Source organism: Saccostrea echinata, unplaced genomic scaffold (genome assembly GCF_033153115.1).
Source record: "Saccostrea echinata isolate AGI-Se365-2 ecotype Australia unplaced genomic scaffold, CSIRO_AGI_Sech_v1 ptg000001l, whole genome shotgun sequence".
Taxonomy (NCBI): Eukaryota; Metazoa; Mollusca; class Bivalvia; order Ostreida; family Ostreidae; genus Saccostrea; species Saccostrea echinata.
In genome coordinates, this window is record NW_026889750.1 from 38,832,501 (window position 1) to 38,849,508 (window position 17,008).

General features: G+C 34.1%; 2 protein-coding genes and 2 non-coding genes across 6 annotated transcripts in view; 3 read left to right on the top strand and 1 right to left on the bottom strand.

Annotated features, from left to right (window-relative positions):
• The window catches only part of LOC133191221 (protein RFT1 homolog), a 30,475-nt gene extending 23,496 nt beyond the window's left edge, over positions 1 to 6,979 (bottom strand). For 2 of the 3 annotated variants that reach the window (XM_061326985.1, XM_061326968.1), the window contains exons 1-3: positions 6,638 to 6,978; positions 5,471 to 5,556; positions 1,442 to 1,558 (exon numbers count right to left, since the gene is read on the bottom strand). In XM_061326985.1, coding sequence (XP_061182969.1) covers positions 1,442 to 1,558; positions 5,471 to 5,556; positions 6,638 to 6,700 — 266 coding nt within the window. In that variant the 5' untranslated portion in view covers positions 6,701 to 6,978. Of the gene's footprint in view, positions 1 to 1,441; positions 1,559 to 5,470; positions 5,557 to 6,637 lie in introns of all 3 variants that reach the window. The other variant, XM_061326977.1, reaches the window with a different exon arrangement.
• A 265-nt stretch (positions 6,980 to 7,244) lies between these two features.
• LOC133191261 (T-complex protein 1 subunit eta-like) lies at positions 7,245 to 15,227 on the top strand. Its single transcript, XM_061327018.1, has 12 exons — positions 7,245 to 7,303; positions 8,364 to 8,517; positions 8,655 to 8,761; positions 8,857 to 8,982; positions 9,645 to 9,697; positions 9,806 to 9,977; positions 10,564 to 10,728; positions 10,842 to 10,975; positions 13,079 to 13,231; positions 13,406 to 13,557; positions 14,267 to 14,455; positions 14,665 to 15,227. The coding sequence occupies exons 1-12, from the start codon at positions 7,298 to 7,300 to the stop codon at positions 14,889 to 14,891; spliced, it is 1,638 nt and encodes a 545-aa protein (XP_061183002.1). The 5' UTR covers positions 7,245 to 7,297; the 3' UTR covers positions 14,892 to 15,227.
• LOC133198939 (small nucleolar RNA SNORD35) lies at positions 11,070 to 11,149 on the top strand. The gene has a single exon (XR_009722679.1). It is a non-coding gene; the product is annotated as a small nucleolar RNA SNORD35 (small nucleolar RNA).
• LOC133198929 (small nucleolar RNA SNORD35) lies at positions 12,651 to 12,730 on the top strand. Its single transcript, XR_009722675.1, has one exon. It is a non-coding gene; the product is annotated as a small nucleolar RNA SNORD35 (small nucleolar RNA).
• Positions 15,228 to 17,008: the final 1,781 nt, after the last annotated feature.

Here is a 17,008-nt window from a genome sequence, read left to right on the forward strand (position 1 = left end):
CGGACTACAGACAAAGTGTGATAAGAAAAACTCACTTGAGCTTTCAGCTCAGGTGAGCTAAAAAGTCCTTTTGAATTATAGTTCTTTTTAGTTAACCAGGTTTTCCATAGGAAAAGTCTGGTTATTCAAATGGTGAAAATGGCAGGTGAGCAGCTGCCAATAGGGTTCATTTGTCCAGATAACTCCTCCTACAGTTTTCAAGATAGAAACTTTTTATTTTATATATCAATTGTACATATCATAGAGATGTGCATAGTGCTTGGATTTCGATTTTTTTTATAATTTATGAGAAAAATACCAAATACCAGCTGTTGACATTATCATTTTTTTATTTATTTATTTTTTTTTTTTTTGCAAAATATTGCATATAGGGTACATCATTTGTCCAGATAACTCCTCCTACAGTTTTCAAGATAGGAACTTTTTATTTTACAGATCAATTGTACATATATCAGAGTTGTGCATAGTACTTGGATTTCGATTTTTGATAATTTATGAGAAAAATACCAGCTGTTGAACTTAATCATTTTAATGCAAGATATGTTCATAGGGTACATTGATATTGTTGGGTTGTTATCTCCAACAGTTTTCAGAATAGAAACTTCCATCTATCAGTTTATTTTATGCTAGATATTGCATACCGGTAATTATCAAAATTTTGTTCTATGGATCCTGGACAGGGTTATATTATACTCAAATGACTGTTAAGGCCCTTGGGCCTCTTGTTTAATATGGTATGTGGTTTGGTGTTTGATCACAAGACATTTTAAAAATATGTTTTAGCAACTCCTTATAACAGGAAATAAAACAGAGAGGTCTTATATGACATTTAAGAAAAGGAGGTCTGGGATGTTATAACAGGGTACAAGGGACCTTGGGCTCTGAGGTGGCATAAGATGATAAAGGATGTCTGGTAAAATAAAGATGAAAGAGGACATTGAAGAAAAGTGAGGTCAAGGTCAAAGAAATGTTGATGCAGTTGAAAAGCTAACATCAGTATGTATCAGCATATGAAATTTGATTACACATTCTTGAATGGTTTCTTTAAAATGGTCAGGGTAAAAAAATGTTGATGCAGTTGAATAGCTCTCATCAATATCTATCAGCATATGAAGTTCGATAAAAATATCTTGAATAGTTTCTTTGAAACTGAGATTTGAACTGAGCTAAATGCAAAGCGCGACAGAAGGACAGACGGAAAGAAAGAAGGATGGAAGGACATGACAAACTCTATATGCCCCAGCCATATTCATGGCGGGGTATAAAAAGGTATCCATGTTGGAGATGACAGGAATGAGGTCTGAGGTGGGAACAAAGATGAATACAAAACAGAGATATATCAGATAAATTGTACTTGAATCAGCGGGAGTTGCTTTCTGCCAAAGGTGCTGGAAATAATACACAGCCAAATGTAATAAATTTACAGTATATATTTACTCACGTTAGCCACATCTGGTTGACAACCTGTCGCCAGTCTTTATCTTCTATTTTGCTGAGACAGGCTTGGTCAAACGACTCGGTTGCTAGGAAGAGTGTAGTGGTATATAGCAGTGTCAGTCTGTAATAAAAACCATAACAATGAAGAAAAGTATAGGAAGAGTGTAGTGGTATATAGCAGTGTCAGTCTGTAATAAAAACCATAACAATGAAGAAAAGTATAGGAAGAGTGTAGTGGTATATAGCAGTGTCAGTCTGTAATAAAAACCATCCAAATTATAACAACAAGGAGTTACGAAACAAAGAAGAACAGTATAGGTTTTCATCTTCTTAATATGAATTGAATTAGGATAAATTAAAAATTTCATATATTTAATATTAACAGTAAATAGTAAAAAGCTGTAAATCTAGTCATAAAAACTGCACACACACCCCTCCCTTTTCTTTTTTTTTATTTGAAAAGGCAAAGGAAGTTATAATTTTTCATATTTCATTTTCCATAGTCATGTAGATTAATATATATGAAAAACAGAACTGTTATATAATCAAACTAAATGATTGCTCTAGTTATTTTTACTGTTGAATTCATAATATATTTACAAAAATTCATTGAAGAAGTCGCTGTTAATCACTTTATCTTGTTTAAAAGTGAAATGAACCTGACAGCTAAGATGTCTAATTACTGGTTGTTTACCATAAACTAGACAGCTACAGCATCTCTCTGCTTTTTCCTGTAGGTCAAAATCTTGATATAAGACAGATGCACATCTGTCATTCTCAAAAGATACACAAACTGAAGGCCAGAATAGATTGTATAAATAATTATTTTTATGAACATATACCGTGTACATAGCCGTAAAATGCAATGATGGGAGATAACTAGCATCCTAAAATTTTAAATTAAATGCCATATGGTGCAAATACTTAATGATTTTTTTTTTTAACTGGGTGGTTTTGCCAAAGAGAAATACAATGTAGCTTCAGATATACAATGTATTATCAAATTCAAAGAAAAATGTCTAAATTTAAAATGTTTTGTTGAATGTTATAATTCTAAAACAATGCATATTCTATTTATGCAAACCTTATTATCTCGAACTCAATGAGACAAAAAAATTCTTCGAGATATCCGAGGATTCGAGATATCCATGGTAAAATTCTTAAGAAATAAGCACATATCCATAGTATTCGAGATATCAGTGTTCGAGATACCGAAGTTCAACTGTATATTCCTTATATAGTCACAGGCTGTGACATATAGTATTTAATTGCATCAACACTGGTAACATATATATTGTATAAGTATAATGGTCCTAGGCTATACAGCTTTACACTGAGTATAACACTGTACAGTAAGATATAACCAGGGCATGAAAATTCTAACAGACCAATAGATAGATTGACCGACAGGAAAGCCCATACCATTATACAATCTGTCAAAAGACAAGCCGGCAGGGGTATAAAAACAAGAGGCCCATGGGCCACATCGCTCACCTGAGTAACTTTGGCCATGCTGTTCTTTACCAGATTTCCACCCTTTTAATATACCTATTGTGGCCCCGCCCTACCCCCGGGGGTCATGATTTGAACAATTTAGAATCTACACTACCTCAGGGTGCTTCCAAATAAGTTTCAGCTTTATTGGTCCAGTGGTTCTTGAAAAGAAGATTTTTAAAGATTTTTCTTATATATTTCAATGTAAAACTTGGATTCCCTACTGTGGCCCCGCCCTACCCCCGGGGGTCATGATTTGAATAATTTATAATCTACAGTACTCCAGGATGCTTCCACGTAAGTTTCAGCTTTTCTGGCCCAGTGGTTCTTGAGAAGAAGATTTGTAAAGATTTTTCTTATGTATTTCAATGTAAAACTTGGATTCCCTATTATGCCCCCCCCCCCTACCCCGGGGGTCATGATTTGAACAATTTATAATCTGCACTACCCCAGGATGCTTCCATATAAGTTTCAGTTTTTCTGGCCCAGTGGTTCTTGAGAAGAAGATTTGTAAAAATTTTTCTAATGTATTTCAATGTAAAACTTGGATTCCCTATTGTGGCCCCGCCCTACCCCCGGGGGTCCTGATTTGAACAATTTATAATCTACACTACCCCAGGATGCTTTCATATAAGTTTCAGCTTTTCTGGCCCAGTGGTTCTTGAGAAGAAGATTTTTTAATGACCCCACCCTATTTTTGTCTTCTCTTGATTATCTCCCCTTGTGAGGGGACTTGGCCCTTCATTTTAACAATTTAAATTCCCCTTCACCCAAGGATGCTTTGTACCAAGTTTGGTCAAAATTGGCCCAGTGGTTCTTGAGAAGAAGTCAAAAATGTGAAAAGTTTACAGACGGACAGACAGCTAGACAGACAGATGGACAGATGGACGGACGGACGACGGACAAAATGTGATCAGAAAAGCTCACTTGAGCCTTCGGCTCAGGTGAGCTAAAAATAGTAGCAATTGAAAAAATCATGCTTGAATGCAGCTTAGTTCCCTTAAATCAAAACCATGAAATCAAGTATGAGCACTCTAGACAAAAAAACTAATGTAGTAATAGCTCCCAGGGATACAAAGAGTTTGATAGGAAAAAATACACTGTTCAGTTGAACTTTGGTATCGAACACTGATATCTCAAATACCATGGATATGTCAAAGTGATTTGGAAGTCCCTAGCCCTTTGTCGTTAAGTACTTTACCCTGGATATCTCGAATCCTTGGATATCTCAAAGTTTTTTTCTTGGTCCCATTGAGTTTGAGATAAAGAGGTTTGACTGTATATGGAAATAAGATTTGACTGTTTCTCATAAGTTTACTGATTTGACTCAGTTGCTCAAATACGCTATTAGTCAAAATTTGCTTAATTCACAAAAAAACATATAATGTAATGTTTATATTTATGAACATATAATGAAAGTTTTATAATAAATACAAATTCACACAGAAACTAAACAGTGTAATTCAATTACTGATAACAGTTGCTGTCTGTTAGTTCCAACTGGAATTTCAAACTTAACTAGGGTTCCTCTAGTAATGGTGAATGAAGAGGGAAGACCCCTGCACTGAATCCCTCATCCCTGCAACATTTGGGGATTTTTTTTTATTAGGTTTACAAGTAAATAAGATTACTTCATAAAAAAAATCATCAGATTTTTATCAGGTTGCAGTTTGAAAAGAAAAGCAAAGCTTTAAATTATAAGTTTAACATAAGAGTGTGTATTGCAAAATTACTCTACTTTTATTGAAAGCATGCTGCATCTGAACAAGAAATGAAGGAAAACTAATGAAGTTTAAAAACATACAAGTTTCAAGTTTGCAGCTTTTTTAAAGGAACATAATGTCTCTCATCACAGAAACATCTGATCCCATTGTCTATTCCTTTGTTCTATTCAAACTCTATCTCAACAATTTATCATTTAGAAATTAATATCAATTTGGAACTCTAAAATTTCTTGTCTGGATGTAATTTCCTATAATTCTGAGTTTTCTGGTAAAAGTTGTCTGCATAGATAATTTACTAGCACATTTTTTTCACATGATATTATCTCACAAATAAAGAGTTCAGGATTTTTCAATCCTAGCTCTTAATATCTGCATCTTTAAAATTTTTTTCTATAACAGTGTTCAAGAGACAAAATTCTATGAAATATGAATCTAATGACAGACAATGATTTATTACTTTATCACTACGCCTATGGGTCATCTTTGGCAAAATTTATAATTTAATAATATAGACAATCCGTCAACATTTTGATCAATGGCACCTCAGCGATTTGAAGCCAGCCTCTGACTTGTGTTGATTGCATGAAGACATCAAGTCTGGGAGGTCAAAATACCACAACAGATCATGGATGTGTGGTCAGTGTATATCACAGTGCTGAACTTAGGCTCCTCTGATTAGGGTTTCTCAGCATGATTTAGAAACAGAATTCTTTTTATTTCTGTGTGATAATGATTTGATACATATGTTCCTCTCTCTCTCTCTCTCTCTCTCTCTCTCTCTCTCAGCACTTATTTTCAGTGTGTGTGTTATTTACCTGACATTGACCACTCCTAGCATTTCCTTAGAGATGTATCTAAGAACCACTCCATTTAGTACAAAAGTCATAATCCTAATGCATAACTGAAATGAAAAAAGAAAATCAAATACAAGTACTGATCATTGTTAAGGTTCATAAACCCTCTGCTCACTCATATAAAATGTTGCTTTAACTCTTATGATTTTCTAAAAGAAATGTACTTTATGACAAAAATACAAACAATCGTATCATGGCTTGTGAGGCAAATATGGACAATAAAGAAATTCAACTTGACAAATTTATAAAGGAATAATAGACATTTATGTCATTAAGAGTTATCTCTCTTATCAGAGTATCAATGAACCTTAAGGTAAGAGCAAAAAAATAAAACAAGTACAACCCTGCAATTGTGTCTTTTTTCTGAAGTTAGTTAGGTTCTTGATAGCTGCAGATCTATAGCTCTCTTGAAATAAATTTGGACAGACATACCAGTCTGAGAGTCAGCTAAACATACACCATTGAAAAAACTTCAGTTTCAGCAACATTTTTTTTTGGTCACAAACTTTGGATATTATATCTTGCATTATATATACAGTGAAACTTGTCTAATCCGGATGTTGTATAATCCAGAATCTTGTCTAATACGATGTAAATTTTAAGTCCTTTTCAGTAAATGCCTTTGTATACAATGTTGTCTGATCCGGCAAACTTTTTTGGAACCGGTGTCCGGATTATACAAGTTTTACTGTACATGCATTTCTCCACCTTAATTAAGTATCCCATGGGATGGTATCTAATAATAAAACAGATTTTTTTCTCCATATTTCAAAGAGAATTACAGTTCTGAAACTAGGTTTTTGACAACTTGTTTATATTTTAACTGTGGGGTATGCAAAAGGTAAATCTAAGTATACTTTGAAATACTGTGGTATCATCATGACCATGCAATTACTGATATTGGTAAATTCACTGGGTCAGCCACATAAAACTTTGTACCAGTACAATTTTAATTTCCTATGAAAATTTACCCCCACCAGTTATCAAAGTGATTCTACCACAAAGACCATATGTATTCAAAATAGAGATATAATCTATAACCCCCCCCCCCCCCCCACCCCCAAAAAAAATAAATAAATAAAACTCAGAAGAAAGACTAAATCATAACATCTCAAGTGTAATTCTCACCTGAAGAGCCATGTTATAAGTTGCAGCTCTTGCTGCTCCAGCTAAAAGATCTCGTCCTTCCATGCTCTCACTTACAAATGTTACAAAAATTCAGATACAAAAGAAAACCTGAAAAATCTATTATATCGATTACATTTTATGTTTCACAATTCGACAGTCGAGTGACAGCACACAAACTTGCATTCCAATCAGTCCAGATAATTTTGCTGCATGCTGCATCAGGTCCCAAAGTTTATCACAGCTCACCACAAATCCTATAATGTTGATCTAGAGGACGTATTATCCAAGTGTTATTGCTAATACGGCACTACCGTGAAAAATTCATTCAACACTATCAACCTACCATTAACTTATTATAGCCTGTCTACAAGACTACATCAGTTCATGGTCTAACATTGGACTGGTAAGAAGAAAAGTGAAAGTGAAACTAAATATGTGAACCCGATTTGAAACAAAGTAATAATTTAAAAATAATTTTAGGCATGAAACATCGCTATATATTTTTTTTACTTGGCTTATTTCATTAACTAAATAATTATAAATTATCCAAAGACAGAATTCACAGTACGAAAATTTTCTCTTTTGACAAATAATAAAGGATTAAAGAGTTATTCCTCTTTGTATTGGAACTCTCCTGTATAATATGGTAACTAGCCGAAAATGATGGTAGGTGAATCATGCTTATAATTTACAATCCAATCCAATCGTTAGAAAATATATAGTTTGTCGTGAATTTTGGAAAAGATTTAAAGAACAGATTCAGTATAGATTTGAACTGTATATTTATGACGAAACCTAATTTCACGTAGGATTGTATTTTTGCACCGTTTTGTTTGGAAATTGCAAGTAATCACATGTTACTCTGGAATGTTCGAAAAATGCAAATTCCGAATTGTGAATCTTGTCATTATGCCCTTTATCAATGCGTATTTTATCAAGTATTTTTTTTTAATGAGACAGATTGTTGCGGGGGTGAATTAGAGTGTCTGGAAAATGAGAAATTGGTAGACACTTCGAATAATGTCAACATTTTACCTCGCGTAACCAAGGATTGAAATAGCTTTTCTTCTATGAAAAGTTATTGCAATAGACCTCAATTACTGAAAGTGAATAAGGGATAACATGAAACTTCCTAGATTTATGATACAGCCATGGCATGAGAGAAATTGTGTAAATTGTTGCTAATCACAGAAAAATTCTGCCATCTCTCCCTACAGCAGTATAGTTTTGCAGACCATTCTCCCAATGTAATATTTTCAAAAGACAAGTAAATTTATGTAATCAAGAAGGGTCCTTCCACTGGTCAGGTTATGACAAATTCAATTGCCAAATAGATTATAGTAACAAATGAATTGATGGGGGAAAAGATTTAAATTCATTCATATACGATTTTTTTTTTAATCTGCATACATGTAAATACATGTGTTTAGTGCAACAACTTTTAAATGAAGGACTACAATTTGTGAGACTGATTCCCAAGAACCTGAAGAAATAGTGTATTGTCTTAACAGATGTTTGAACATGTCTGTGATTTAAAATAGTTTTATTTTATGCAGTTTCTGAAATGCTTGCAGTGATGATACTTTCCCCAACATATCGATAAATGTTGATACAGTGCTGTTATTTAAAAGCCAAACATCTGATGCAAGCATCTAAATTTCTCTTTCATAATTTTTTTCTTGTATGTTTTAACAATGTTAAAGGAATCATTTGTCTATCATTTCAGCAACCACAGATTATCTTGCTGAAGGAAGGGACTGATTCCTCCCAGGGAATCCCCCAGATTGTTAGCAATATCAATGCATGTCAGTCTATAGCTGATGCTGTCAGAACTACACTGGGTCCAAGGGGCATGGACAAGCTTATCATAAGTGAACAAGGTGACTCTTATTTTGTACAAGCTGATATTGAATGTATTCAGAATTCGCAAACCTTGCATCATAATAAATTATTTGTTATCTCGGTATCCATCATTTACAGTAAATGTTGAAATTGATTTGTTGGGCTACTTTTTCAGGAAAGTCTATTATATCGAATGATGGAGCCACAATTTTGAAGAATTTGGACATAGTGCACCCTGCAGCTAAAACATTAGTTGATATAGCTAGATCTCAAGATGCGGAGGTAAATAAAGTGAAATCAGTTCAAGCTTATTGTTGTCAAATCAAATGTTTGAATTTTCCATTAAAGATAATTTAATTTTGTCCATATGTTTACAGGTGGGTGATGGCACAACATCAGTAGTTTTACTAGCTGGTGAATTTTTGAAACAAGCCAAGCCTTTTGTTGAAGAAAATGTACACCCACAAGTCATCATTAGGGCATTCAGAAAAGCTACAAACCTAGTGAGTTAATACTGAAATGTGTAAAGTGAGAAACATGAATTTTACATTCCTGTTCTGCATCACAGTTTGGAGTCCAGTGTTCCTTTAATTGTTGAATCCTCCAAGTATTTCTTGGTTGGGTTCAGCAGTTAAAGGTAAATGCATTGTTGATTCAGAGCCTGATGCAGAGAGGGTAGAGAAATGGAAGTCGTGAGACTGTGTTGACAAACATCGTTTTCTCAGTTCGAACTCCTTCCGACAATTGTATATGTTCAGTAGTGCATGGTTAGACAGAACTTTCAGGGAAATTCATTTCTAGAGTATATGTATTTAAGGTGTTCTGTCTTCATCAAAAACTTTATAGAGATTTTACAGTTAATTATCTTGTGATATTTTTTAGATGTGTAATTTTGGCCACACAATTTCTTACAAATATCTTTTATTTGCAAGTAAGAGTCCTTTTTTTCCCCAGAAGATACAGTCAGCCTCATAGAGTTCTTCTTAGCCATATCTTATTTATGTATTTATTTTAAGTTATGATGATGGAATTTTACTTTGTTATGGAAGAACAGTTTTTATTGAGTATAAATGATGAAATTTTAAAGCTGCTTCATTATAATTTGTCTTAGAAGATGAGAAACTTTCCTTTTATGATTTTATGTACTGTATTTTCTTTTCAACAGAGTGTTCAAAAAATCAGGGAAATTTCTGTAAAAGTAAAGAAGGATGACAAAAAGTAAGAAACTATTTTATTTACACTCAAAAAAATTGTAACTGAAATTCACATAATTGTCAGAGGTATATATAAAAGAAAAGAAGATGCAGTGTATATTGTTACTTTCAGGGAGCACAGGCAATTGCTGGAGAAGTGTGCAGCCACAACGCTGAGTTCAAAACTTGTGGCTCATCAGAAAGACTTTTTTGCTAAAATGGTGGTAGATGCTGTCATGCTACTAGATGAATTACTTCCACTGAACATGATTGGTGTAAAGAAAGTCACAGGTGGAGCCCTAGAGGTGAGAAAAGTACTCATTGGTGCATGTTAGTTAAAATACAGTTGTACACTGTAACAAACTTCCACTGATAAGTCAACTGTGGACCTATGTCAGGTTTTTGGTGTTACATCAGTGGTAAATAAAGAGTCATTACCCTGTGTGTCAGCCACTGACTGTTTTAGTCAGGGTAGACATGATAGGGGTGTGGCTTTCTTCCTGAGAGTTGGTTGTATGCTTCTCTTTGAGTATGACCATAGCTTGTGAAGGTACATGTACTAAATGTGCTCTTAGTAAAAGTGGGCTTCATATTTAGTGGCTTTGGTGCACACAAGGATGCATAATTTAAGAACACCTTAATAAATCACGAATGAATACAATGAACAGTGGGGATTCTGCAGTGCTAATTCATGATAATGCCAACCGCTCTATACCAAGCTATTGTGCTAAATTTTGAATATGTTATTTTATGTTCACGTACAGTTAATAACAAAGTGGTCTTACTCTTGTCATTTTGACTTTGATCCAGTTTCATGATTATGACGGTAAATGCGGCACCTTAAGTTAATTTTTTTGCCTTTCAAGTTTTCTATCATGTTTTGGATTGTAGGACTCCAGGTTGGTGGCGGGTGTTGCATTTAAGAAAACATTTAGTTATGCTGGCTTTGAAATGCAACCTAAGAAATATGAGAAACCAAAGATTGCACTACTTAATGTTGAACTGGAACTTAAAGCTGAGAAAGAGAATGCTGAAGTACGAGTAGATAATGTCCAGGTGAGTTATCATAATCACTTTGTTGTAATTTATACAGCATCAAGAATACAGGAACATTTCTTTAAACCAATAAAACAAGTTTCTGATTTGACATGGATTTGCTTGTGTTATAGGAGTATCAGTCCATTGTTGATGCAGAATGGAAAATCCTGTACGAAAAATTAGACTGGATTCACAGGAGTGGAGCCAAGGTTGTGTTGTCAAAACTCCCCATTGGAGATGTTGCCACTCAGTATTTTGCAGATAGGTAATGGAACATTAAATTTTAATAGATAAAAATTAAATTATGATGGGTTCAGATAAAAAAGATGGAAAGTTTTTGCAATGAAGCAACATGACAAATGCTATGATGTTTTCTCACGATGGTCTTCTGAAATAATTATCTGAAGACAATGCCAATAGGCTTTGCTGAGCACATCTGTCAAACATTGCACTATGCTTGCAGAAAAGTAGAAGTAGAGATGAAAGACTGTTTTTCATAAGCATCATCTGACTTACATTTCAGGGTTTTGAAAGTAAATGTACATTTCATTGAAAAATTTAATATAGAATGAGATTTTAATGAGACTATTCTTGAGATAAAAAATAACCGTGGTGTAAACCTGTGCCAAAAGATACCATTTCAATGCCACAGGCAGACGAATTGTTTGTTGGGCTTGTAAATAGTTAACTTTATTGCAGGTGGTAGGGAAAGTCACACAGACTGTGTGATTGTGATAATCAGAAGTCATTAAGGGTTTATGTAACACATTAAGCAATATTAAGTATTTAAGGACCTTATAAACCACTTCACATCTGACTTCCAGCCGACTAAATATGAGCAAACATAAATTAAGAAATTCCGAATTAAAGCAACAATTTTCTACAAGTTATGTAAACTATGATAGATTTAGAGAATTGAATTTAGAGGTTAATTTGAGAGAGTTTTAAAATAATATATATACTAATCATGCTAATTGGGTTTCAACAGTGATTTTTTTGGGGGGGTTGAAATGCTACCAATATTCGGCTGTTTCCCCTCACAAAAATTAGCTATTTTTTCCCAATTATTAGTATATTTTTCCCAATTTCAAACATACGAAAATTATGTTTTAATTCTGAACAAAAGTCGCTAAATTTGCTGACAGAGTAAATACGTTTTTATTCTTCAAATCCATTCATATGCACCAAATTTTTTTAATGAATGTGTAAAACAATGCAGATATCCATATAAGCAAATAAGTAGCTTATAATATTCTCAGTGAATTGTTAAATAGTTCCCAGATACAAGTCATGTTGCATGTTGACATAATGATTTTGGTTTGACCGCCATTATTACATAGAGGGTCAGGCTAATAACAGGAAATGGACAACACATAGGGTTTCACTAAAATCAGGAAAAAACAAACAGTAAAGAAAGACTGTAAACTTTATTATCAATATAAGACAGTTTACTAGATTATGAGTCTAAGTGCGGTTATTTTTTTTTAATGAAATTAGACAAAGCAATTCCAAGAAAATAGAAGCTACAAGATGTGACTAATATAAGCCATGTTCACATTCAATAAAATATTGATGTTAATTTTTTTTTGAAATGATTATGAATTTAAATCAAATTTAATGTTAAAATCAAACAAAATCTGTTGTTGTTACGTAGTTTGATTATTTTAATATGTACTTTTTAGCATTCTAATTTACTATAAATAATTTTTCCCAATTTGAGGAAAATGTCGCTAATTTTTCCCAATTCAAAAGGAGGGGGTGGTGGTTTAAAAAACAAAAAAAATCACTGTTCAATAAGTACAATTTTAAGTTAAAACTTAACTCAATAGTATTAAAATTTTGACCTATGGAAGTAAGAAAACATATTAATTTAAAGGAGAATGTAGGTCCAAAAGCAAACATTGCATTAAAATAAATATTTAAAAACAAATAAAAGACAGGTGCTATGATGTTTACTCACGATGGTCTTCTGAAAATGAAAACTGAAGTCAATGCCAGATGGCTTTGCTGAGCACCTGTCACATCCTGATATTCTTCTTAATACATCTGATTTGTGGAAGGCAGTTGTCATATTGTTGAAATGGAAAAATCTTCAATATATCTTAAAAACTACAAGTAACGCAATGTACTTTTTCCTTGTGGTATTATAATTTACATTATGTAAGCAATCAAAAATATTCCACAGAAATTTTCTCACAATACATGGAGTACATTAAGGCATATAGTGGCAATTTTATACCCACAGATTGAACAGACATTGTGATTCCACAGATTATGAATCTGTGGAAAAAAGTACATTTACAGTATTATTAAACTTGGCGGATAATTTTAGAAAGAAGCGTAATTTCATGTTATCATTAAATTTCAGGGACATGTTCTGTGCAGGCCGAGTCCCTGAGGAGGATCTGAAGAGAACAATGAAGGCATGCGGGGGATCTATACAGACCACATGTCAGAACCTACAGGGCAGTGTTCTTGGATCCTGTGAGAAATTCGAGGAAATTCAGATAGGGGGAGAAAGGTGGGAATTTATGTGGGAAAGAATAATTATTAAATTCCATACATTTCTATACATGCATAATTAAGTTTCAGTTTGACTTCAGAAATTAAAGTGTACATGACATTTTGTTATGAAAAAGAAAAGTATGTAGCATATTTTAATCAGAATTTACACTCTGACATTGGCTTTGTTTAGGTACAATCTATTTACTGGATGTCCAGAGGCAAAAACATGCACACTTGTATTACGAGGAGGAGCAGAGCAGTTCATTGAGGAAACGGAGAGGTCTCTTCATGATGCCATTATGATCGTCAGGAGAGCCATGAAGAATGATGCTGTTGTAGCAGGTAAGAGAGATATTCCAGAATTATATGTATGTTGCTGAACCGATATCAAACTTTGCTTTAAGTATTGAAGGGGTCAGCTTCCATTCTTAATAAACTGTTCTCAGTTTACTATGAATCGGTCTGTTAAATTGATTGGATGTACAGTGATGATGTACAGTGACGATTCTGTTCCAATATTTAGCGTAGTTCCGCTAATTTGAATCCAAGAATCCGATATTAACAAGTGTTTTCCGATATTTCAGCACTTTCTATTTTTGCAGCAACCCGCTTCCATTTTAGTCCGCGTAAAAAATTCAAATTGTTTCGTCCATGTTTCATCTAGTCTGCATCATACAGACATTTGCTTTTATCTGCAAGTAAGGTAAACACAAACTTTAATAGGAATGATTCAGACTTCCTTTCAATGGCGCGGCTGTCCATCCAGCTGGTCAGGGTGTAAAAGTTGTTGAATAAACTGTCACACTTTAATTTTCGTCACTCATTTAAACTTACTTTGGGATGCTAAAGCCCATATTTCGTCAGCCCTTCAACCCCCAAACTTTTTCAGATATTTTGGCCAATTTACAGAATCATCACTGGATGTAATTTTGCAATATACATGTATAGGTCATTAATTAGAGTTCTTGCCTTACTAGAAATGAGAAAGAAAATGATTAACAATAAAATTCATCATTGATAAATGCTTAGATAATGCTGTGGTATTTTATAGGTGGAGGAGCCATTGAAATGGAATTGAGTAAATACCTGAGAGATTACTCCAGGTCAATAGCAGGAAAGGAACAACTTATGATCAGTGCAATGGCAAAAGCTCTAGAAGTCATTCCAAGACAACTGTGTGATAATGCAGGGTTTGATGCTACGAATATTCTCAACAAACTCCGACAGAGCCATGCAGAAGGTAACTGATTCTGATTTTGCATGCCCTTTATGTGTATGGGAAATATTCAAGTTTCAGCTATCTGATAGAAAGCTGTGATTGAAATTGTAGAAATCTATCATCTGTTCCAGACAAGAAATTCATTCTTTCACTTTTGATGCAGAATATTTTTACGCACAAGACAAGAAAACATAAAATAACATAATTATGCATGTTGTTTCTTGTTTCAGGAGGTTTATGGTATGGTGTTAATATAATGAAGGAGGATATTTCTGATAATTTTGAGAACTGTGTTTGGGAGCCTGCTATTGTCAAAATTAATGCCATCACTGCTGCATCTGAAGCCACTTGTCTGATCCTCTCTGTCGACGAAACAATAAAAAATCCTAAATCAGGAGGAGATGCCCCTGGGGGTGGCCCCCCTGGCATGGGGCGTGGTCGAGGAAGACCCATGTGAAGTGTATCACCAGAAATAGGAACAAATTATGAACAAATGGATCTAAGTCTTGTCACCTGAAAAAGTTCAACAGATCTGGAAATATGGCAATCTGAATCAGAGGTGCCCTTTCAAAATCTTCAAACATTCAGCAGCAGATAACAAGTCAAGTGTTCATCTATAGACTACAGCTTCTGTGGCTATTATACTTAACCTAGTGTGAAATCCCTTATACATTGTGAGAGACTGACCATTTTGCTAAGAGCTGTGATGATGTACATTGTATTATAAAATGTATGATTTTTAGACTGTGCTTTGATTGTATATTTATTTCATATGAATAAATAAGTCTCTAAATTCTCTTTGTTCTTAATGGTTGAACTACAATTTGTAGTCAACTATTTTCCACCTGTCCAACTGACTTCTTTTTGGAGCTTCATTCTACATTTTCTGATTGACAGATTATTAATTATGCCTTACAATTCAGAGTATTTGGATTGAGACACTATGTTAAAACAGATAATGGTGTAGATTCCTTGTTTGATGCATCTCTATCCTTTTGCATGGCCCAATATTCATGAATCACCCATATATTGGTCCTTTGTTTACAAGGCTTGTAATAATTTGGAACAATTTTAAAGTCCAGGTCGGAATATTTGCATGTATGTACATGTACTATATTTTGTGAATTCCCTGTCTGACAGTAGTATATTTTGTCACATTGCCCAAATTTTATAAGCATGTATTTCAGCCATTTATGGTTGTTTAAACTTGTGTGGTGTCACCCGCATGGCACAGTGGTTACAGTGTTTGCTATAGAGTCGCAGAGTAAGCTTAGAGTTGATCCTTAAGTCACGGGTTCAAATCCACTGTGTGAAGTGGAGACTGGTCCTATAAATGAGACCGTATACACTGAGGTCCTGTGTCACAGTAGTATGATCCCTCACTGTTCAAAGGCTGTAGGTGCAGCCCTACACTAGCAAGTGGTGGGTCTTAATTTTGAAGGGTGGTTAAACAAGCAAAAAAACAAATTAAAACTTCTGTGGTAGATGATAATGTGTTATTTTTTTATGCCCCACCATGAAAGTGGATGAAGCATATATAGTGTTTGTCATGTCCATCGTCCGTCTCCATCCATGTGTCACACTTTGCATTTACCTCAGTTTCAAAGAAACTGACATAGACATTTTAGCCAAAATTCATACACGTATATGGATGAAAGCTATTAGGCTGTGGCATACTTATTGGACCTTTCCTGTGATCTTGTCTCACTATTCCCTATTTTGTGTCTAACTCAGTTCCTACGTAACTATCCATATAAATATCGTATCTGACTGTCAAATTGAAAATGAGTACATTTCCTATTTCACTGCTGTAAAGATGTTTTTATCAAAATTCATTATGTATATAGAGGATATTCAATGTTTTGTAGATGGATATGGAATTGATCTCACGAGTGGGACAGGATTTTTTTTATATTTTCAAGAGTGCGCTGTGGGACAGGATTTTTTGATATTTTCACGAGTGAAAATATCGAGAATTCCTGTCTCACAAGTGAAATAAATTCCATATTCATTTACGAAACATTGAATTTTCTGTTTATTACATTTTCTTAGATTTTGCCTTTGTCTTTTCGTAACACAGTGTCATAAGTTGATAGAAATCGAAAACTTTTAAAATCGGCCCATATACCTGTGCACATCCCTTCCATGGTGCATGGCAAAACTTAAGTCTAGCTGCTTGCACGACCCTCTTTTAAAGGAATGCTTATAAATAGTTTCTCCAAAACAGAAGGCCATGTTAGTGATATTAATAAAGAAGCATCTCAATGTTTTGTGCATTCAAATTACATGTATAACATGACCCACTTGAGATAGGTTGGGGTAAAAGATTTTCATTTGAATAGAGGGGATCAAGGGGTTATTAAAGATCTTTTTCTTAAGAACAGCAGGGCCAGTGTGACTTGGGTGAGCATTGTGGCCCATGGGTCTCATGTTTCTTCTAGTGAGACAATTATGAAAATGCCTTTCACGGCATACACCATAAGACCATTTCAGTCTGAAGCAACCGGTAGTGCATATGACTTCGAGGTGATATGATAGACATATGTCACTTTTCATCATTTGAGAAACAGTTAC